Source organism: Lissotriton vulgaris, chromosome 5, assembly GCF_964263255.1.
Source record: "Lissotriton vulgaris chromosome 5, aLisVul1.2, whole genome shotgun sequence".
Taxonomy (NCBI): domain Eukaryota; kingdom Metazoa; phylum Chordata; class Amphibia; order Caudata; family Salamandridae; genus Lissotriton; species Lissotriton vulgaris.
In genome coordinates this window covers 870,000,925-870,023,762 of record NC_141693.1, presented here as the reverse complement: position 1 = coordinate 870,023,762, position 22,838 = coordinate 870,000,925, and the positions used below count along the sequence as shown (strand labels likewise).

Sequence of the window (22,838 nt, the reverse complement as noted above, 5' to 3'; positions counted from 1 at the left end):
AGGGAGTGTGGTGTGATGTGGTGGAAGGGGGCGTGGAGGAGGTCAGCACAGTCGAGGCCCAAGCAGTGTGGGCCGCGCTGACTGTAAAAGGCAAGGCGGCCCGCTGCACTGTATGCACGTTTACAGGCCGCCAATAGAAAGAAGAGAAGAAGTAGGCGGCATCAGAGGAGCCACCGGTGTTTGATGGCACGCAGGGTGGGAGGGTTCTTAACAGAGGTGCAGCGCTCCAGCAGGACAAGGGGGGAGGTCAGAGAGGAGCTGGCTGGGGGATGGAGTGGGGGAGGACCCTTCAGCAGCTCAGCATATGCTGCGCAGCCAACGGCCAGTTGGAGGGATAGGGACGTCAGACGGCAAAGAGGCAAATGGGGAGGGAGAGGGAGAAGCACACAGCAGAGTTGTCCTACAGCTCTGTGGGGGACAGGTCAGACTTGGTGTAGACATTTTCGAGCACTGGCAGGAGGCCACAAGGCGAGAATTGGTGAGGGTGGCCCATGTGGGTGCACAGTTAGCCTGGGGAGGTTCCCTGCAGGGTGCCGCATGGTAGTGGAAGGATGGGGAGATTTTAACAGAGGAGATGGGAGGGGGAAGCGGGGTTGGGCAGGGCCCCATGCCTGCGATAGTGGTGGCTGTGCTGGAATGGAGTGGGGAGGATGCTGGCTTGGAAGAGGCTGGCTTGGTAGATGAGGATTTTGGGGTCATTGAGGGCAGACCTTCTTGGGGTGGGGTGCGGGAGGTTAGTAGGAGCAGTGGACTCAGGAGTCATGCGCAGGGCTATCAGGTGTGGGTGGAGGATTTTTTGGGAACAGAAGTGGTGTCAGGTCAGGTGCGGGTGCAGACACACCAGACCTGTCATCTTTCTTTCAGATGCGGGGCAGAGTGACGTTCCAGGCTTGGTAGAGCTAGGTATGGCTCATCAGCATCAAGAGGAAGAGAGGGCTGGGCCCAGCACAGTTTGCCTAACACCAGTGGGTGGTCTTGGCACGGGCAACGTACGAAGATCCAGAATGACCTCATTGGCCACAGCAACTGGAAGATCTTCAACATCCTCTGGCACCCAAGAAATAGGAAGCAGGTGAGTAGCATCGGCAGAGTGACAGGGAAGGGTTACCTCAGCCCCCCCAGGCGTAGAGCGTCGCACTATGACTGTGACTTTTGGATCTGAACATGCTCAAGAGAGGGGGTTGACCGCTGCTGGGGCATTATGGAAGACCCGCTAGGGATCACAATATTCCATTATGAGAAGAATACCGTAGAAGAAAGGGAACTGCTGGATGAGGAGCCAGATGTTAGCTGGGGGACGGGCCCACCAATGAGTTGCCCAGTATACTACAGATGCGCAGTGAACGTCTTACCAAGAGTGTGAAGGAGGAGAAACCACTGGTGAGGTAGACTGCAACTGCACGGGCAGTGACCTTGGTGCCATGTAAGGACAAGGAGAAGGGGAATGCACCAAAGATGGTATCCACAGGTGTGCATGCTATCGGCTGGTCAGAAGGTGGGGAGGCTCTGCAACGAGAAATACATGACGGATGTGGGAGTGGGCATGCAAGAGAAGGACAGTGCTCACAGACAGTGCAGTGGCACAAGCATAAAGGAGGGATCTGAGGTAGTGAGATGGGAGAGAGGAAGAAGGGGCCCAAAAGCAAGGAGCTTATGATTCAAAAATTGCCCTATATGAGTGTGACTAAACCATTGGGGGCTCATTTAATATTGGCCATGAAAGAGCGAATTTGGAAGGGGGAGTATGTTGGAATGCTAAAACTCCTCCATAGAGAGTTACGATCAAAATAGGGTTCTAAAGGGGAGGAGTATGATTTGGCAAAGCAGCTAAGGGTACCCCTCACAATAGAAAATTGGACTGCAGCATTTCTAATTTATGCCAGTGTATACTGCAAGAAATATCCAGAGCGATGCATAGCCATGTTCAAATACATGGATGAGATATGGAAATCCCAACTCACAGGGAGGATGGACTTGGGATCCAGAGGCCAAATGGGCTGAACCAGACTCGGACCAATGACAGCAAACCAAGGGGGCTGCAAAAAATGGGTAAGTCTGTTTTTACAGCAAGTGGTCTGCCCATAGTGTATCACCCCTTTCAGGGATGTCCCAGCCGGGGAGGGGTGGGAGGGGCTCCAAAGGCTCAACCAGGGACAGGGTCACCTGCTGGAATTTCGGTAAAGGAATGTGCAGATGAGAATACTGCAAATTCCGCCATGAGTGTTCAAAATTTGCATGGCAACACCCACTTGTCAATTGTTACAGGACAGATGGTGAATCCCACAGCCAGTGCATGGGACAGTGCAGCAGTATGGGAGTGGCCAAGGAGGGCATCAGCAGGATATCTCAGGTCCCCGGGGCGGGAGAGGGGCCCAGGGATCTGGTTCAAAAGGCTCAAACTCTAGTTAATCTAGAGAGGTTGGAGTACTGGCTAGGGTTTTACGAATGGATAGAAGAGGTTATGTGGTGGTGAGAAGGGTTTCCCTTTGGGGTTTCGTTTGGGTTACAGGGGTCCTTGGACTCTCTAGTGAGCAGACAATTTGTGCTCAGCAAAATAGGTCTCAGAGGGGAGGATAATCGAACCCTTTCATGATTAGCTAGTGGAGGATCTGATCCTGTCCCCAATTGGAGTGGTCCTCAAGAAAGAGGAGGGGGGGCATGGCCAGGCGCCGGCGAAGATGGCCGCCTAATTCCCTAGCTCCGTCGGAACCGGGGTTGTCCCCTTAAATCCGACCATTAATCCTGACGAGGGGGCCCTGCTGTCGGTGCCCTGGCTCCCTGCTGATCTGAGCGACCACGATTCGGAAAGTCGGAGCCTGCACACCACCGTGAGCTGCATCGCGGCTCGCTTTTCTGTTGCGGCGGACCTGAGGCCTGGGACACGGAGCACCTTACAGGCGAACGCTGCAATCGAGGCCCCGGCTTCGGGGCCTGCATCACCATCTGCCTGGCGCTGGACGGAGGGTCTGTTGTCCCCACGCATGCCGCACTCCGCCGAAATCCTCCTCTGAGGTGCGGACCAACAGCGGAGGTGTTAGGGCCTCCTGGGGGGGGAGCCGCGGTGGCCCTGGAGGGCGATCATCCTACCCGGGAACAGCGACTGGGCCTACCATCGAGAGACCGGTGAGGGAGGTAGGCGGGGCACACGAGGCGCCGAAGACGCCGCGGGCCTGGATGGGGGCCTCCACTGACTATTAACAAGGCCGCGAGCGAGTGTGCGGCCGCGGAGGGCCTGACCGGCGGGCTCTTCCATTGGCGCCCTGGCTCCCTGCTGAGCTTGAGACTGCAAACCGCAGTAGCGGAGCCTAAGGACCCCTGGGGTGACCCGCCTCATTGCTGATGCGAACCATAAGCCTGGGGCTCGGAGCCACTGGGTGGGCGAATACTGCAATTGGGGCCCCTGCCTTAGGGCCTGCGTCGTCATTTACCAGGCGCTGGGCGAGGTGCCTGCCCTCACCGACCTTCCCACATACCACCGGCATTCTCAGTGAGGGGCTGAATGTCAGCGGTGGTGTTGGAGCCACTGAGGGATCCGACTGAGCCCTGCACCAAGAGACCGTCTACTAGATTGAAGGTACATAAGGGATTCCGGAGGCACCACGGACCCTGAGAGGGGCCTCTCATCGCTATTCCCAGGGCCCATGTGAGAGTCCACGCCCGCAGAAGACCGCATTGACTGCGGGTGGCCTGGCTCTGAGCTCTACTTCCACGTGGTGTGCTGCCATACACCTGGGGGAATTTTCTGCCCCCTCAACCCAGGTGACCCAGCGCCTGCGGGGGCACGTTGGGCCTCAGTAACAGTGAGGCCGGTCTGGATCTTCACGGGCTTCCCTGCGCTGCGTCGCAAGACTCGACCTGGACTGAATAATCCTCAGAGGCGAAGGAGTCCATTGCGTGCCGTGAACGGCTGCTGTTGGAACCCGGGGTGTCGGAGCGGAGACGTCCTTGGAAGCGGCCGGTGGGCTGGCGGTGAGGCCGGTGTCCACACCACAGTAGGCAGTGGCGCTTGCCCCACGACGCGACAACCTTGGCCTATACGAGGGGGAGACCCTCGCCCTATTGACTTCTCCTGCCGTGGGTCGGCGCGGTGGTCGGACCGCAGTGATACCACCTTTGCAAGATAAGACCAAAAGAGGGAGCATTCCCCCAAACAAGCAAACTAGATAAGTATGCAGTGCCACTAACACAGACACAGGCGGATGCTGCCTCCGGCGGCCAACCCGGCCAAACGGAGCCTTCCCTGACTTCCATCATGGCCACTATCCAGACCCTAGGCATGAACCTTGAGTCCAAAATGGACAAGATCTCAATCGAGATGAACTTACTCCGCCCGGACCTAAGTAAGACCACGGAGCGCTCTAAATCCAACGCCACGGACATACAAGAGCTGAAGGTCTCTGGAAAAAAGCTTGAGAGCAGGATCAACGGTCTAGTCCACCTGCATCGACAAATGGCCTTGCGGCTCGAGGATCAGGAAGGGAGGGCCCGAAGGAGTAACATCCGCGTGGTAGGTGTGCCGGAAGAAACAGAGGGGCAAAGTGTGGAACTCTTCCTCGAGGACCTCATCCTCAACTACTTGAAGCCCAAGAGGTTGTCCAAGATTTTTACAATTGAACGAGCCCATCGGGTGCCGGTCCCTAAACCTAAACCGGGGGCCCCACCCAGGACAATGATAGCCAAAATATTGAACTACAGAGACCGTGACGCTATCCTACAGGTGGCCAGGCAACAGGGCGATCTACAATATGAAGGAGCAACCATCCGCTTCTTTCCTGACTTCACACTGCAGGTCCAGCAGGCGCAGCGCTCGTTTCTGGGTGTGAAAGCTGTGCTTTGGGATCAAGGCATCAAGTATATGATGTTCTTCCCTGCAAAGTTAAAGATCATCGTGGGAGGAAAGTCCCACTTCTTCACATCACCGGCTGCGGTCCGGGAATGGCTTGACTCGACGGCACCGGCGGATCAGGGGCTGCAGGGCCGGGGCGGTTGGCGGGAGAATCGGGCCACGTCTCCTAGTTCTGCGGCTGACCAGTCAGAGGGGGAGGCACAGAGTCAGAGATCTTGGCGCTCCAGATCGGCGAGCCCCCGCGGTGATCCGACTCGAGATGCGGCTGTTCGCTGAGAACCTGAACTGCTACATCAAGCCCAGCCGAACTGTAACGTATTATAAGATTGTGTTATGTACTTTTTCTCCTTAAAAGCACCAATAGGGTGGATCTTAATGTCCGCTCAACTGTTGCTATGGCTCTATTGCCGGAACCTGGATGCTTAAGGGATGCAGGACCTTCAGTCTGGGGACAGTGCCGAGACGGCGGCCGGAGCTGGGGCCGGCCCACATTCTCTGGTACAAAGTTCCTCGGGAGGGGGGACACTTCCCCCGATCCTGAGTTGGGGAAGGGCGATAGGCGCTCTGCGAATTGGGGCAGTGGGTAGTTCGGAACCTACGGAGCAGGGGGCAGGGTGGGGGGTATTTGGTTTTGGTGCAATGAGTGCATGGACCATAGTGGGATTGGAAGGGGGGGAAGGGTGGGGACGTTGTGGTGGGGGGGAGGGCGGAGCGCGGCTAGTTGGGGTAGGGGGCAGAAGTTTGATTGGTCACGTTTGAATGGCAAGGGCGAACCCCGGGGGCGTGCAGAGACTCATGTGGTGGTACTGAAAGTGAAATAAGGCTATGGCTGAGCGATGGGATAAGAGACTGAAAGTTTTAACCTGGAAAGTAAATGGGCTGGGGGACAAGCTCAAATGCACCACCGTGCTACAATTTGTGAAGCAACACCTGCCTGATGTTGTAATGTTGCAAGAGACTCACTTGTTGGGGAACACCTGCCATGCTCTAAACAGGTCCGGCTACACCCTGGCAATTTACTCTGGCTTTACCACGGGGTCCCGAGGGGTGGGTATCCTCCTTAAACGTAGCTTGCCTTTCCTCCCAGATTACACTGCGACTGAACCACAGGGTCGCCTCGCCACGCTCTCCGGGATTTGGGAGGGGCGCAGGCTTACACTGGTGTCTGTCTATGTCCCGCCGGGCCTGCAGTCGCAGGCATTTACTGATCTCAGGACTCTCCTCCTCTCCCTCCCCGAGGGGCAATTGTTTATTGGAGGGGACTTCAACGCGGTGGTCTCGGGGGCTTTGGACAGACACCCGCCTAGAGACACACCTGGGGGACAGAGATGGCTCGGAGATTTCCTGGAAACATTTGGACTCAAGGACTTGTGGCGCCTGGCACACCCTGCAGACACACAGTACACCTTCTTTTCGGGGCCACACCACTCTTTCTCCCGTCTAGATCATATCCTTTCTCCTCTGCAACACGACACGGAGGTGCGCGTGGCCACTCACTTGGTGCGGGGAATTTCAGATCACTCGCCAGTTCTGGTCCAAATAACCGTCGGAAGCAGGCGGGAGGGTAGAGTTGCGCCTATTAATGCTTGGCACTTGCGCAATGAGGATCTCCGAAAGGCGTTGATTCTTTTAATTGCCAAGTAATTTGAATCCAACGACGGGTCTGTGGACTCGGCAGTCATTTAAAACGGTCCTCAGGGGTGAGCCCCTTTCAGCGATTGCTGGCCGCCGTAAAGAGAGGGAAGCGCAGTTGACTCGAATAGAGGCTGACCTTGCGACTCTGGAAGAGGTGGCATGTGCTGAAGGCACTCCTGAGGTGCGCCACAGACTGTCATTAAAAAGCGCGGAATACCAAGCAATAGTCACGGAGGCAGCCAAAAAGATGGCTATCACTAGAGAAGCTAAAATCTATGACCAGGGAGACAAGGCGGGTAAACTCATAGTGTGGCTCGATAAAAAGCAAAAAAAGAGTAGAGTAGTGGTGGAAATACGCACATCCGATGGCGCAATGATCACTGAGCCTAGACACATAGCTACGGAATTCGCCCGTCACTTTAAGACAGTCTACAGCATGGGTTCTGACCGGCCAGAGGAAGATTTGGTCGCCCTTTTAACAGATATGAGGATGCCAACCTTCTCGGACACGGAGCGGGACCTCTTGGACGTGCCGCTCACATCAGCAGAGGTGGAGCGTGCAATCGGTGACCACCGTCCTGGCAAAGTGCTAGGTCCCAACGGCCTACCGATCGAGCTCTACAAGCTAAAGCTCGATCTCCTTAGCCCCTACCTCAAACGAATGTTCGATGAGAGTTGGTCCCCGGGAGTGCTGCCCCGTGACCAACGACTAGCAACAATAGTCGTAATACCGAAGGAAGGTAAACCCAAGGAGTTGTGCGCCTCATACAGGCCCATCTCCCTACTGAACGCTGAGCCCAAAATACTGGCCAAGCTTTTGGCTAATCGACTACAACCGGTCCTTGCCACCCGGACCAATCTGGGTTTATGCCCCTCCGGAACACTGCGCTCAACCTTCGCCGTCTGAACGCAGTGCTGGGGAGATGTAACACACTAAGAGAGGACGCAGTGGTGGTGTCACTAGACGCCGCGATGACCTTCGACACCTTGGAGTGGCCGTAGATGATGGCTGTCCTCCGTAAACTGGGATTCAGCCCTGCCTTCATATCATGGGTGCGCCTCCTCTATTCGGAACCGCTGGCACAGGTGGTTGTCAACAACAAGGTCTCCGAGACCTTTACCTTACAGAGGGGGACTCGCCAGGGGTGTACGCTCTCGCCCCTGCTATTTGCTCTTTAGTTAGAGCCTCTGGCCACTTGGATCAGACAAGATGTAGCATTGAAAGGGATCCGATGAGCAGATTGCTGGGAGGACAGGATATCACTTTACGCTGACGATATCCTCCTCTATCTTTCCCGACCCGAAGATCGTTGATTGTAGCCCTTGATATCTTTACAAGTTTTGGTAAGAACTCCGGATATACTATCAACTGGAGTAAATGTCTCCTATACGTCCTCCACGGTGGTGCCCCGGCTCCCCCAAGGGACTGTCCTATCAGGATAGTCACCGAGGGCTTCACTTATGTGGGTATCTATATATCCAAAGATAAGGCAGCAATGTACGACAAGAACTTAAGCGCGACTCTGCAGCCTGGCAGAAGCTCCCAATCTCATTACTGGGCCGTGCAGCGTAATTTAAAATGATGGCGCTGCCCCAGTTCCTGTACGCTCTCCAAAATTATCTGGATCTCGTTCCGTCTTGCTATTTTATGGCCGTAGAGGCGGCGCAGAGAAACCCATTATGGGCAGGCGCACCACGAATTACCTTACAAAAGTTAACTCTCGGTTGGTACGACAGGGGGATAGCCCTGCCCGACATCCGCAGGTACTATTGGGCAGCACACCTTGCTGCGATCAACCAGGGTACCTACTGTGCTGGTAACGATCCGGTATACGGCATGGATAGCTGGCTCCTACCTGGTGGGAACTACGAAGCAGCGCTCTTCTCACAACCGCTCAAACATGACCTCACGGGCCCTACACTCCACTCGGTGCAAATTTGGCACATGGTCCAGCGGAAATTGGACTGGCACGATGTGCTCACATTGGTTACCCCACTTTGGGTGTCGGAACGTCTCGGCTACCTGGGTCACACTCGGGGATTCCGGAGTTGGGACCTCATAGGTATATCTCGGATTGGGGACCTCTGGGACAAAAAAGGTGTTCAATCCTTCCCATCCCATAAAACGCCGTACGAACTGGCAAACACAGATTACTTTTGGTATCTTCAAGCCCGTCACTCCTTACAAAAATACATCCCACGCGGCACTGTGCCCCCACCAGCCTCCCCCCTGGAGGATAGACTGCTGGATGGTTTACCTGCCTGAACACGCAATCTCACTCACCTATAAGAAACTTATAAACAATCTCCCCGACTTATTGCGGGGACTCAAGGGAAGGTGGGAAGAGGATGGGTTGCTTATCGACGAAGAGGAGTGGAAATCTGCGCTGGCCTCCCCTAGGGAGGTCGCTATCTCATCCAGGCTTCGACTCATTCAACTAAAAATTCTCCACCGAGTCTACATCTCCATCACTAGACTTAAGGCTATGGGCAGGAGCGAGGATGACAGATGTAGGAGGGGATGCAGAATGAGTGGTTCCTTCTTCCACATGATATGGGAATGCCCGGTGCTGCAGGTCTATTAGAGGAGAGTGGTGCGGTGTATGCGGGATGTGTGGGGGGCTGCACTGCGCCCAGAGGCGAAGCGGTACATTCTGAACACCTGGGAACCAACGGACCTACCATCTAGAGGCAAATTGTGGGTCGCTCTGGGCCAAATGGTGGCAAAACGGAACATTGCAAGACTCTGGGGGCCAAATACGGCTCCGTGCCTAGCGGAATGGAAGCGTGACATGGACTGGTGCATGCTACAAGAAAGAACTGTCTATCTATCCCGGGGATGCCCCCAAAAATGGGGGGAGGTGTGGAACAAATGGAATGAGTATAGAGGTGTCATATGCGAACCCCCCCAGCCTAACCGGTAGGTGCTCGAGGTTGATCTGTAACTGTCAAACTTTGTCAGACCTGTCGCTAGCACATGAATGTATCTGACAATCCCACTGTGCTCTACTGTGCGCCTTTGTAGCTTGCTTACGTGACCACTGTATGTTTTGTTTGTTCAAACTGCAATAAAAAGAATTATTAAAAAAAAGAAGAAAAAAAAGAAAGAGGAGGGCAAATTTCGTTTGATACAACACTTGTCGTGGCCTGAGGGTGGGTTGGTGAATGATTTAATTGCAGAGGAAGTGCTATCAATGTCCTACACCTGGGTGGATGTGGTCATTTCACTGGTATTGACGGCGGGCCCGAGAGCGTTAATGGCAAAATGCGATGAGAAGTCAGCTTTTCAGCTGCTTCCGGTATACCCTGAGGACTTCCAGCTATTGGGTTTGGACTGCGAAGGAAAATGGTATGTGGATAAAGCATTACCAATAGGTTGCTCCATTTCATGCGCTCTGTTTGAATGTTTCAATTCCTTCTTGCAATGGGTGTTTATATGGTATAGGGACCATCAGCTGGTAAACCACTATTTGGATAATTTCTTTATTGTGGGGGCACCTGGTTCGGCAGACTGCCAGGCTCTACAGGGCCAAAGGAGGTGTCAGGAAGCCATTGTCTTTGAATCTACTGGTTAAAGTGCTGCAGCAGCTGCCTTAGGTGTGCAGACACATGGGAGAGATTCGCTTATTTTCTACACTCATGGTGTGGATGGTTTCTGGGGCTTTCAGAGTATCAGAACTGTCGGGGCAGGGGAATGGGAGGACTCAGCTGGGAGGATGTGGTCAGGGCGTTGGGGATATGAGAGATATGACTTAGCCTTCCAAAACTGATCAGAGTGCCCAGGGGAAGGGGGTCATTTTGAAATCAATGTGTTCCTCAAGCCAATGTCAGTGGCATGAGGATAGCGCTGGGTGGCCTGTTTGGTCTTTTAGCACCTCATAGGGGGTAAAGTGATGGCCTATCAGTTACTAGCATTGCTACACAAGGCTTTGGGCTGGCTCGGAGTGCAGGCAAGGGAGTATAGCATGCATTCTTTTCACATTGGGGCAGCATCTGATGCTGGAAATAGGAGTTGTGCGCACAAGGATATGATGCAGCTGGGCCGCTGGTCATCGGCATGCTATAAGCGATATGTGAGGGAGCTAGGGAAAGAGGGATGCTACATGGTGAACTGCTTACTGCTTGTTTATTCCCTTCTAGTTGCATGAGCGAGCCCAGCGGCTGAGGAGTTGGATATCTGGGTAGTGGGACACTCCTTCATCGAGTGAGCAAATATTCAAGCGGGCCGAGGGGCGCAGGATCTCATTTGGGTTTCAGTGATCACCTTCTTCTCCTTACTTAGAGGAGAAAGGGGGGAAGCATTGGAGGGACGTTTTACAAACATAAAATGGCATGAAAGTTGTGGCAAAGTGCCTGGATGTGTTGCTTCTTCACCTTGAGGAGAATTATTTGGTCAGAGAGAAAGAGTTTTGTGAAGAAGTATTCAGTGATCCATGCGTATACAAAGCGTAGTTTCTTTATTGAAGAAGCTCCTGATATACAGAAACATCCCATCCATAGGGCGACTGAGAAGCAACTGACCAATGGAGTTTTGAAATCTGCAGCAACCACAGCACCGAGACTGCTCTCATCGCCGCCACCGATTACATCAAGTCCCTGCTGGACAACGGAGAAACGGCGGCCTAATCCTCCTGGACCTGTCAGCCGCCTTTGACACGGTCTGTCACCACACACTACGAACACGCTTTCACAGCGCTGGGATCCAAGAGAAGGCCCTGGACTGGACCACCTCCTTCCTCTCCGGCAGAACACAGAGCATCCGCCTTTCTCCCTTCCGAACCAAAGCCACCGAGATCATCATCTGCGGCGTACCCCAGGGCTCATCCTTCAGCCCGACTCTGCTTAACATTTACATGGCAGCGCTCGCCCACGTTGCCCATCGGCACGACCTCAACATCCTCTCCTACGCTGATGAAACCCAGCTGATAATCTCCCTCACCAAGGACCTCCACACCGCCAAAACCAAACTTCACGAAGGAATGAAGGCCGTTGCTGATGGATGAGGGACAGCCGACTGAAGCTGAACTCGGACAAGACGGAGGTCCTCATCCTCGGATCCAACCCTTCGGCCTGGGACGACTCCTGGTGGCCGACCACACTGGGAACCGCTCCAACACCCACCGACCATGCACGCAACCTAGGGGTCATCCTCGACTCCACCCTCTCCATGACTAAACAGGTCAACGTTGTCTCCTCCTCCTGCTTCAACAGCCTCTGCATGCTCCATAGGATCTACAAGTGGATCCCCACTGCAATGAGAAGAACAGTCACCCAGGCCCTTGTCAGCAATAGGTTGGACTATGGAAACTCCCTCTACGCAGGAGCCTCGGACAAACTCATGAGACGGCTCCAACGCATCCAGAACGCCTCTGTACGCCTAATCCTCGACATCCCTCGCTGCAGCCACATCACACCCACCTGAGAGACCTGCACTGGCTCCCAGTCAACAAGAGGATAACCTTCAAGCTCCTCACCCACGCACACAAGGCACTCCACAACACCAGACCAACGTACCTCAACAGACGACTCAGCTTCTACACCCCCACCCGTCAGCTCCGCTCCGCCGACCTCGCTCTCGCTACAGTCCCCGGCTTCCGAAGAGCGACCTCAAGCGGCAGATCGCTCTCCCACCTCGCCGCAAAGACCTGGAACACCCTCCCCATCCACCTACGGCAGACCCAAGACCTGCTGACCTTCAGAAAACTCCTCAAGACCTGGATTTTCGAGCAGTAGCAGCATTCCCCACCCCATCGCCTTGAGACCCTCACGGGTGAGTAGTGCGCTTTACAAATGATATGATTGATTGATTGATTGCAGGGTTAATATAATATTAACAGGATACCACACAGTTGTGTTGTTGAGGAATATGAAAAGATACTTTTCGAGGTAAAAGAGGGAGGGGCAGGGCTTTTCATACTATGAGCTAAGTTTGTGCCGAAGCGGTCTTGGAGAAGGGCTTGCACGCCGACAGCAATATACTTTGCAAGAAGGAAAATCAATAGGGAGATGCCGTGCTTTTGTAAGGAGATCAGTTTTGGTCGAATTTGTCACTCAAACATAAAATTTGAGACCACAGAGTTTTTGGGGAGATGGGGGTACATATGTCTCGGATAGGAATGGATTTGTATTTGCTGGAGATCAGAGAATATTTGGTTGAAGCTTTGAACGGTAGGTGCTTAGACCACTTACCAAGCTAGAGGCAGCGGTGGAAAAGGGGGTAGTTTCACAACCCCCCTTGTCTGAGTGAGGGGACAGGAAAAGTTTGAGAGGAGTTGGTAGAAGTTGGTTGGCGTTCCCAGTTGGGGACCATGTGCAAGTGGAGGGTAGCAGGTAGTTCATTTTAGGACAGTTGGTTACCTGCAAATTCATACATATACTCATAGGATATTGGGGGAATAGAAAGTTTGAAATGGTAAAATGCAATACAATTAAATGAGTTAGCTACAGTGGGTATTTTGGGGGCAGACCGTAGGGGTGGGAGTGGGCTAGGGGCTAATTTACTGGATGTATAGCAAAGTTTTAGTTTTGTAAGGGGGTTTGCCAGGATAAGTTGTGATGTGCACCTGTTTCAATAAAGCGGGCCTTTTTATACACACAAATTGGCCAGTTTCTGTACTGCACCCCTCTCTCCTAATCAAAGTTACTCACACTTGGTATTCAGCACCAGACCTTTGAAAGGGCTGGTCGCGGGCTTCCGATCAAACCTATGGGCCCAGCACTTATTCTTTTACAATTTAAACACTGCTGTGTGTGTACCTTCTTCTCCCCATTACTCCACCATCCTCCGCTGCCAGCAGTTCTACTGTTTATACTCTTTATAAAGAACTTTGCTAAACTTATCATAACTATTTGAACCAATTGATTTTTCTTTTATGAAAAGCACCTGTGTCATAGCAAGTAAAGTGTTTAGTTTCTGTTAATTGACAAATAAACTAAAAGGACAAAACTAAAGTAGGGTGACCAACTCTCTGTAATTTTCATGGACTGTCTGTAAATTAGCCCTAAAGTCCATTGTCTGTGAGGAATGTCTTAACGGGCGTCATTTGTCTGTAATTTAGTCTCTCAGCTAAATTTAGATTCCACAGCTGACATGCAAGGGTGTCTCCTGTGCTGCATTCCAGAGGGAAAGGCAAATGGCTAAAAAGAAATAAGCCTTCTTGTCAGGGTGTCTTATTCCCCAAAGAAATGCAAATGTGTGCAATTGGTTACTTGGAAAATGTAAAGGCTGCTTGTGAGGTGTTAATTGATGGAATCACTTGAAGCTTCCTGATGACCAGATATTTCCTTTTTTCAAAGGAACTGTAAGGGTGTTCCAAGCTGAGCAATGGAGTGCAGGCTTGCATTAGGTATAGTCTACATATTGATAAAATCTATACTTTAGAAGCACTTTTTGTCTTTAACCTAAATGTATTGCTATACTGTGTATAATGAATGTTTAAAAAATGAATAAATTCGCAGTGCTTTCAGGGAACTAAAATACACAAGTCACTTTTCCGTGCTACATCAAACAGAATTAAATTATGTGGGCCTCTGGTTGCACACTTATACATCTGTAGTGATCCTTTAACCAAAATGTATTTATATGTAGTCACCTGACGGTGAGAGCAACAAAATAGTTCCAGAATATTTGGTCTTTTTAGCCACACGTTTGATGATGCCTTTGCGCGTTACTGACCCCGTCCCCAAGGCAGTATCCATACTTTCTTTATGACCTTCAGTCGCTGCATTGAATAGCTTTGAGGTGGGTGAGCCAATAAATTAACAAGGAAAGCTAGCCAAGGGTCTGGCTCAGATCCTACTGCCAATGCTCAATCTGAGCCCTGATATGTTTGCTGTGTAAATCATATAACAAAAGTCATCTAAAATTTGATATAATTTAAGAGAAGTGTACTTGAAGCATTGAAGTTAACAAGTCACATTAAAGTCTATTAAATCAAACACAATAGATTTTTTGTACAACTAGTATTCAGAACTTACTTATTTGAAATTAGGGGTGGGCGGAAGTCGCTGAAGGAACTATCGTGGAGAGGCACGGAGATCAAAGCAATCTCCGTGCCTCTCCGTGATATTTCTGTTTCGCGAGGCCCCCTGCCGGCCACCAGCCTCTCGCTTCCCGCCCGCCCTCCTGCCTCCAGCCTGCCGCCCACATTATTAAATTAAATTAAAAGGCTAAATAAAACTTTAAAGCAAACTTAGCTTATTGCGCAGCATCTTTCCGATCCCGGCTTCATTTATGTAAACTGCGCTTGTGCGGGAGCCTGCGCATGCACATTCCTGTGCATGCGCAGTTTATCAAAATGAAGCCGGGATCGGGAAGATGCGGCGCAATAAGGTAAGTTTGCTTTAACGTTTTTTTAGCCTTTTAATTGAATTTAATAATGCGGGCGGGAGGCGGGCAGCAGGCGGGAGGCAGGCGGGCGGGAAGCTGGAGGCGGGTGGGCCAACTTCCGTTCTGCGTGGAATGGGTGGACATTTTCCCCGTCTTACCGCCTTCTTTGCGGAAGGCGGAAAGTGCAAATCTCCGCCCATTCCGTGGGCGGAACGGAAATGTCCGTCCACTCCTATTTGAAATTGCTTTCATACGCATTCATGAAGAAAAAAGAGTTTTGATGAAGTAAAACATTTGCCCAAGGTGACACAATTTAAGCATGAAAGCTGCAATTTATCCCAGTTTTCTAATATAACTTTGAACAAATCAGCCAGGAAATGGGTATTTGTCGTTCCTTATGTTAAGGACTTTGGGGCATATTACCAACAACTAGTGACATTTATCGCTAAATGGGCTTAGCGAGTATTTTTTTAACGCCAAGCATCGCCGAATATTATCGCAGTGATAACGTGCTATTAGCAACGTTTATCTCTAAAGTGATAAAATATCCGGCGTTAGCGGCAAAATGCGTGAATATTGCTCGTAATCCAGCGATATTCACTCATTATCGCTAATGAGGACTTAGCCATAATATCCAACTCCCATTGGATATAATGGCTAAGAACTGGTCTGAGCAGGCATTAGTTTTTGGAGATATTCGCGCTTAGCGCGAATATTTCCATTGCTACGCCTGCCTTGCTAATAGGCGATAGTGACGTTAGCAACTGCTTTCAGTCGCTAACAGGTTGGGTACGCCCACTTTGCATGTCATTAGCGATAAATATCGCTGACATGCAAAGAGGGCCCAAAACCGCTTGCTATCACCTACAAGCTCTCGCTAACAGCTGTTAGCGACAGCTTGCTAATAGGGCGATAGAATTATCTCCCCTTACGGCCGAAAACGTCCACTAAAGCGGCGATAATCACATATCGCCTGCTTTGGTAATATGCCCCTTTGTTTTTACTTCTTTGTGCATTTTGAACTCGACACAAAGGTATAGGAGCACTTTACATGAGCACAATTTACATAATACAAGGCCACATTCATTGTTTATAGGCATGGGGAGATTGAGTGGTTTGCCCAGAATCACAGGGTGTTCAGCCGTTGCCAAACCTCAAACCTGGTTCCCTAGTTCCCCAGTTCAAAAGTCAGCAGCCCTGTCCCTAACACCACATCCTGGGTAGAGGGAAGGAGGCAGACAGAAACCACATGAAAGCTCGGCTCGTTATGGGATCAAGGTTCCAACAGGACATCGAGCTGAGCCAGAGACAGGCTTCAGGCTCAAGTCTGGCTCAAGCTTTCAGCGGCTTTCTCACCTCTAAAATAGCTATATGTCTAGAAAGTCAGTGATATTAGCACATGGTGTCCTGCCTTCCCTTCCCTTCATTTTAAACCTTGGTTATTTATTTAGATATTTTGTCAGATTAGCCTGTTATCTGTATTTATTTAACACAGTTTACTATTCATCTAACAGGGTTGTACAAAAACACTGTCATTGAAAGTGGTTTGAGAACAATTAATTCATCTAGTCAGTGGTTTAAGTGCACTATGTGTGGCCGTCAATCCTGTGTTTAAAGCCTGGATTTCCTGTATGGCTAAATTGTATGATCTTAGTCAAATCAATTTACTTCATGTGTCTAATTTGCTCAATAGTGACAGTTCAAGTTCAAGTAATTAAGTTTAAGATGGACTATGCACAAAAAGCTCACTTGTATGTTTTATTAGCATGGAATGTTCCACCATCGATAACAATATTATTGGCCATGATGGAATGGACAACTGATGATACATGAGTGGATGCATGGGAACGTCCATGACCCACCCATGTAGCGCCTACCTGACACAAGGTAATGGATGGCAGTGCTATGCACTATATTGTGTTACTTTTTTTTAAGCCACACCAATGAGGGTTGGCACCAGTGTGTGCTAGAAGAGCTTCTTTAAGCTAGCAAGACCTCGATTATCTGTCTCATTCTTAAGATGACTCCTCTTGATAACTGAAAACAATCTTACCCTAAAGTGCTGCCAAGAAACACTGATTGGTGAGGATGATGGACGTATATCTAGAGAGATGACACAGGGCACACAGAGTTTCACTTTCTTTCATAGCTGCTAGGTGTCTCCATGCCATGCTAATCGCATTCTATCAATCATTTTTCAAACTATCAGACCATTGCAGAGGTGCTTCAGGGCCAAAGAGAACAGCTTTGGTCTACCCACCCTTGAGTTACTTTAGGTCATGTAGAAGCACTTGCTGCAATCAACTTCTTGAAGGGTAAGTTGAATCAAAGTGCTTTTCTCTTATTGTTACTGCTTTCTCTCGCTCTTTCCCCCATTTTTTTGTGTGCCTCCTTTATTTTCTCTCATTCTCGATGCTTTCTCCCAGCTCTTTCCCAAGTTCTTTGTGTCCCGCCTCCTTGCTTTTCCCCTTATTTTATGTGCAACCGCCCCCCACAACTCCGGACCATTACCTCTCTCTTTCGCTTCCGGTTCTCACTCCCAGGACCCAACTCCCCTTCAAACTGTGCCTCAATCTATTCACAAGTTTGTTTATCCTTTACATGCGCTGCAATAGTATGTTCATGTCCCCATAGCAAACAAGTGGCTGAGAATATTAAACTGAAGGTCAGTGCTTTGGTCGAGTAAAGTTTGCACTGTCAGCTGTAAAAGATGTGACTTGATCTTTATTGTGCGGTTCCAGTCTCAGTTTTTTATAATATGATTGCTAACTTGGTGAGGGGCCTAAGTACTTTTTTATGTAAGGCTGCAGAAAACTCTGCAAACCATTTTGCTCTATGAGATGCCTAACCACTGCCTTAACAGTTTATAGAGAGTAGAGTTTAGGTGATGTTGGTGTATTCCGCAATGGATGGTAAAGTAAATTTTTACACAAGGTTAAATATGAAGCAGGCTGTGAAGCTACTTTTCCTGAACTGCATGATAATGAGTGGTCCCTCATTATGTCCACTGCGTGTTCATGTTACTTTTTCTTGGCTTCCCATGCCTCCAGCTTTTCTTTGCCTGATGGTTCCTGATGATCATTTGGTCCATGGCATTGCCAGTCTACTCTCATATGGTTGGTTGAGTGACCAGGGTGTTATCCAGAGGTCTACTGTGTCTAGTATGCGGTGTCGTGGTTCACGGTTTGTCGAGGCAGCTATGAAATAGTACACTGTGTGTTCACATCTGCTGAATGATGATTCAGGCTTTGATAAGGCTGGTATATGGTGACTATCTGGCTGTCCTGGCTGCTTTATGATTTTTCTCAGTATGACTTGGCTCCTGTCTCAAGGGTTAGGTAGTCTTAGCGCGCTGTCTGATTGTGAACTGTGACATGGGATGACACACCTGGGCATGGTGAATTACAATTAAAGTAAGCACATCAATTCTACAAAGACAAAAACAGACGTTAGAATTGTATACGTTTTTTATTTATTTTTTTAAATATAAAATGCTTCTTTTAATTTGTACAAACATGTTGTCATGATACTTTTTTTTAAACATAAGAAGCTGCCAGTCTCTGCACATCACCAACTTGATTTTTGGTTTTAAATGTTGAATGTTTGGAAACATATGATTACAGAAATAGTTATGTTAACATGGAAATAACGACATAAAACATGTCATTTACAAATGAAATGTGACCATTGCTTATCGACTTGTGATAAAAATATGCTGAAATGCTGAAAAGAATGCCTCTTATGTTTTTTTTTAAGTATTGTGACAAAATGTTGATATATTGTTGTACAAATCAAAAGAAATATTTTATATTTAAAATATAAATGAAAAACATATAGAATTTCAACATCTGTTTTTGTCTTTGTAGAATTAATGTGCTTACTTTAATTGTAATTCACTGTGCCCAGGTGTGTCGCTCCATGTTCTTGTATATTCCCTGTCAGAGTTATTTATCCTAGATACAGGGGGCGCCATTCTTTACAAAATATGATTGTGAACTGTGACCAGGCTACTGTATGATGTGTGGCAGTGCGATGTGGCTTCTGTCGCATGCCCACACTGCTGTCACTCTGACCACTTTTATGGGTAGGCTGCTGCTTAATGTCCATATGTGCCAAGTCTTGATTGCGTTATGTCACAAGATGTTTTGAGGTATCCAAGCACATAGAATATTTTAAACTGTACTTTATTATTACTTGGACAGTGCTTGGGGGCTATTTAGGATTCTGTTTGGTGCATATTTGCACTAACATGGAGTGCACTTGCAGAAGCAGTGTTTAAATTGGCCTAGATTGGCTTGGAAATGTGCAGTTGAGGCTACAATGAATTGTATTAGGACATCCTCTGAGTAGCTTGGGGTACAATAAAAGGGTTAATACTAAAATATATAATGAAGGGAAGTTTTTTGGCACATCAGTGTTTGGCAAAGTCTCAAGAAGGAGCACGTGAAATAACAGTTTATAGGATACATAGACTCTGGCTGGCATGAAAAGAATAAAATCAGATCTGAGTACTGCAATACATAGTGGATTGCTTGAGGTGAGACATAATGGAATGGGAGAATACTCATGGATGTGTCATTACTTTTAATAGTGCGTCCACAAGGCTGGTTTCATAACGTGTCAACGAAGTGATCAGCCCTGAAGAAGACCTTCCTGTAAATACACCAACCTTTGAAGATCGAAACGCATCAGCATAAATACAACATATGGGCTAAAAGTTGTGCACTTCCAGAGATGGAATCCAGGACTCCATCCTGGTATTAACCCTAGCTCTGACCTGCAACAGAAATAGGGCCTAGTAGTAGTGTATAACATTACACACAAGAGGACCAAAGCAGCAATAGTCCATAAGATAACATAACAGAGAACACTAATGAGCAGCTCCCACAAGTCTGGTTGAACATTTCTAAATTCATGTATTTAAGTTGTGGTGATATACATTTGTCGTTTATATAAATTGTTTTCTAACTTAACCCTGTATATGTAATCAAGAAGTGTTATTGTGTAAGTTATGTCCATTGTAGAAATTAGATATCTTATCTGTCTCACTGGTGCAGGGACACTCCTTGTCAATGGGTTCATACACAAGGATCAACACTGGAGTGGAATAAAACACAAGTTCATTATATCTCATGAGATGGCTCCGTCATACAGACAAAACAAGTGCCTGAGAGGGAACGAACTAGAACAGTTCCAAACCTGCCTTTTATAAATTTTGGGTACCAAAGGAATTCACCAAAAACCCCTTTGTCATGGTTAAGTCACACTTTACATAACCCTCTTTAGCATTTTTACATAACGCTTACATATCCCCTTACGCAACCTTTTACACAATGTTTATATGCTGAACTGTTGAATCCTGATAAACCCCTACCCACGTCATCTTTGTAGATAGGCAAGGGTGGAAACAGGCATAGGTGGGCTTGTAAATAGGAACATCTGTGTGCGCAGGCCTTTCGTCAGGGCAGGGCCTCTATTCTGGCACGTAAGTATCATCAGCACAACCAGGTTACAGTGAACACGTAACTTCTGACTTTGCGAAAAAACAGGACCCACAGAAACCGAAAATGGGGGCTGGTAGACAAAATGTAAGAGGAGTATTGGCTAACTTAACAGAATACATGTTTTACCGTTTAACAACATCACAAGTCTTGTCCATTGTAGTTATGTTTGTAAATGTAAATCCTGTACTTTTGTAAGTATCTTTTTCAAAAAATACATGTAAAAAAAGAAAAAATGCATTGACTCAAAAAGAAAAATTATCAGTGATTTATTCCATGGTGTGTTGATAATAATAATATATATCGGCATAGTATATTTGAATGTACACCCCGGGTGAAGAATTAAAAAACTTATGAGTCAAAACACATACAACTGAAAGAACAATATTTAGGTTTCTTCATTTAAATTGTAAAGTGATTGATGGTCTGAGAGGCATTACCCCTATTTCGATTCTTTTTAACAGACATTCTGGCCAATGAAATCACCAGCAAATTCAGTCCAGGTGTTAATATTTGTAATGTTTACATGTGAGAGACCAAAGTCGGGATGACTTCACACACCCTATAAACTCAAGAAAATCTTCTTGACCAGTATACCAACATAAACACCTTGTAATAGTGGTTGGCTAAATTAACACTTCATTTGAGCTCCTTGACAAAGATGATATTAGCCTCACTCCTCATGAAGACATAGCCTGGGCTATTCCCTCTATGTGTATTCCGATTAACAATGGGTGGGCTCATGCTGCAATTGAAGGCCCGAACTATTGAGGTTTGTGCTCAGGGCGGCTAATGGTCACGTTACAACTGATACAGCAGGGGCTCACACATTCAATTAACCCTTCCATACTAGTTGAATTTATTATTTTCTTATAGATCTCCGGCTATATCCATCTATTATTGATATGTGTGTCCCCAAACAGATTCAAAGCAACCATAACCCCTTTTCCCTGTGCATTCGTGCACTTTGTGCTACTATCTCTCCAGTTTCCGGCTCATTGCTTCTTTCCAGGGAACTTATAATATCTTCCGAAACGCGCCACCTAAAATGGCGGCAAATGATTACCCATCCCGATTTTCTGCCCACACTTAAGGATGACATTACTAACTTCTTGGCAGGACTTGATGAGGGAGGATTGTCCCACTGTGATCACTTAATGTCCACTCATGAAGATTTTTAATGTATTGTTAGGTACGGAGAGAATGGCCAATGCTTGGTTCAACAAAGAACGTAGCATATCGCGGTTTTCTTCAGCTAGCACCATCAAAACTAGGGATATGCTTAGAATTTCTATAGCTAGAAAAGCCTACCAAGCATGCATCATTTGTGCTAAATAGAACTGGGATTTACAAAGGCCTAATGTTCTTAATGCTGTGTGCATGGATAATAAAACATCTTTATTCTGGTACCTTCTATCTCATAAGGGCGCACTTATTACAATTGAACCTCCAAATAGTGTTGCTCCTTCAACCTGGGCAGATAATTTCAGCAATCTAGCAATCTGCACTGTGACTCTCCAGCACAAATTCTAACTGCATTATGTAGTTGCCACCTTGCCCTCCTCCTTCCACGCCACTATTGACATCACAAATGTGACTGCATATTGAGGTAGGGCAGCTGGACCAGACAGTGCTCCAGCTGATGTAGTTCTGTCAGATATCAAGGTTTGAACTCGTTACATCTTAATTATTGCAAGCTTCATTGCAGCAGATGCAGACATTCCAAAGTCATGGAACGGTGCAGACATAATTGCCATACACAAAAACTACAGACCAATCAGACAAATTGACTGCATCCAAAAAGTTTTTAGCCACTGCCTGCTCACCAAAATAAAGGATTAGATTATGGACATTGATATTCTTAGCCCTTATCAAGCAGGTTTCCGAACAAAAGTTTCCACCCTTGACCAGATCTTTCGGTTTCTATTGATTTATTGGCGTACTGTCACAGTTGGCAAGGGATCTTTGTATGTAGCATTTGTGGATCTTAGATCAGCTTTTGATTTGGTCCCACATACTATGCTGTGGCAGAGTTTGTATAACATGAAGTTGCCCTTGAATCTTTTGTCCCTGGTCATGTGACTTGACAAGGACAATTATGCCCAAATCAAGTGGGGAAACAGCATGCCTTGATAGAGGAGACCCCTGTACATAGAGGTGTTCATCAGGGCTATGTGTTAACCCCTATGCTTTTTTTCATTATATAGTAATGATATTGTTTCTTTTTTATCTTCATTTGAGGCTGACACTCCTATATTGGCTCAAATTAAAGCTCATATCCTGCTATTTGCCCATGTCACCCTCCTGATCTCCAAGACCATCAGTGGACTGCAGGAGCTCCTCGACTGGTTTGAGGAGTTTTGTCTCACTCAGGCTTGGAGATCAATGCAAAAAAAAACTAAGTTGATTACATTTAACCCCCAAGATCGTTCTAAAAGAATATTGCTTTGGGGCCAGGGGGCTCCCCTAGAGATGGTGGATTGCTTCACCTATATGGGTATTTTACTTACCAGGAGTATGTCTTGAA

The 22,838-nt window shown here is 48.2% G+C and overlaps 1 protein-coding gene across 1 annotated transcript; it reads left to right on the top strand.

Moving 5' to 3' along the window:
* The first annotated feature begins 905 nt into the window (after positions 1-905).
* LOC147711723 (uncharacterized) lies at positions 906-5,122 on the top strand. Its single transcript, XM_086919524.1, has 2 exons — positions 906-1,072; positions 4,126-5,122. The coding sequence occupies exons 1-2, from the start codon at positions 906-908 to the stop codon at positions 5,120-5,122; spliced, it is 1,164 nt and encodes a 387-aa protein (XP_086775650.1).
* Positions 5,123-22,838: the final 17,716 nt, after the last annotated feature.

Bases quoted from the DNA above. Each gene is read 5' to 3' on its own strand.
- LOC147711723 (XM_086919524.1), top strand. From the start codon at position 906: ATGGCTCATCAGCATCAAGAGGAAGAGAGGGCTGGGCCCAGCACAGTT. The intron at 1,073-4,125 runs GTGAGTAGCATC...TTGCAAGATAAG, and splicing joins ACCCAAGAAATAGGAAGCAG to ACCAAAAGAGGGAGCATTCC.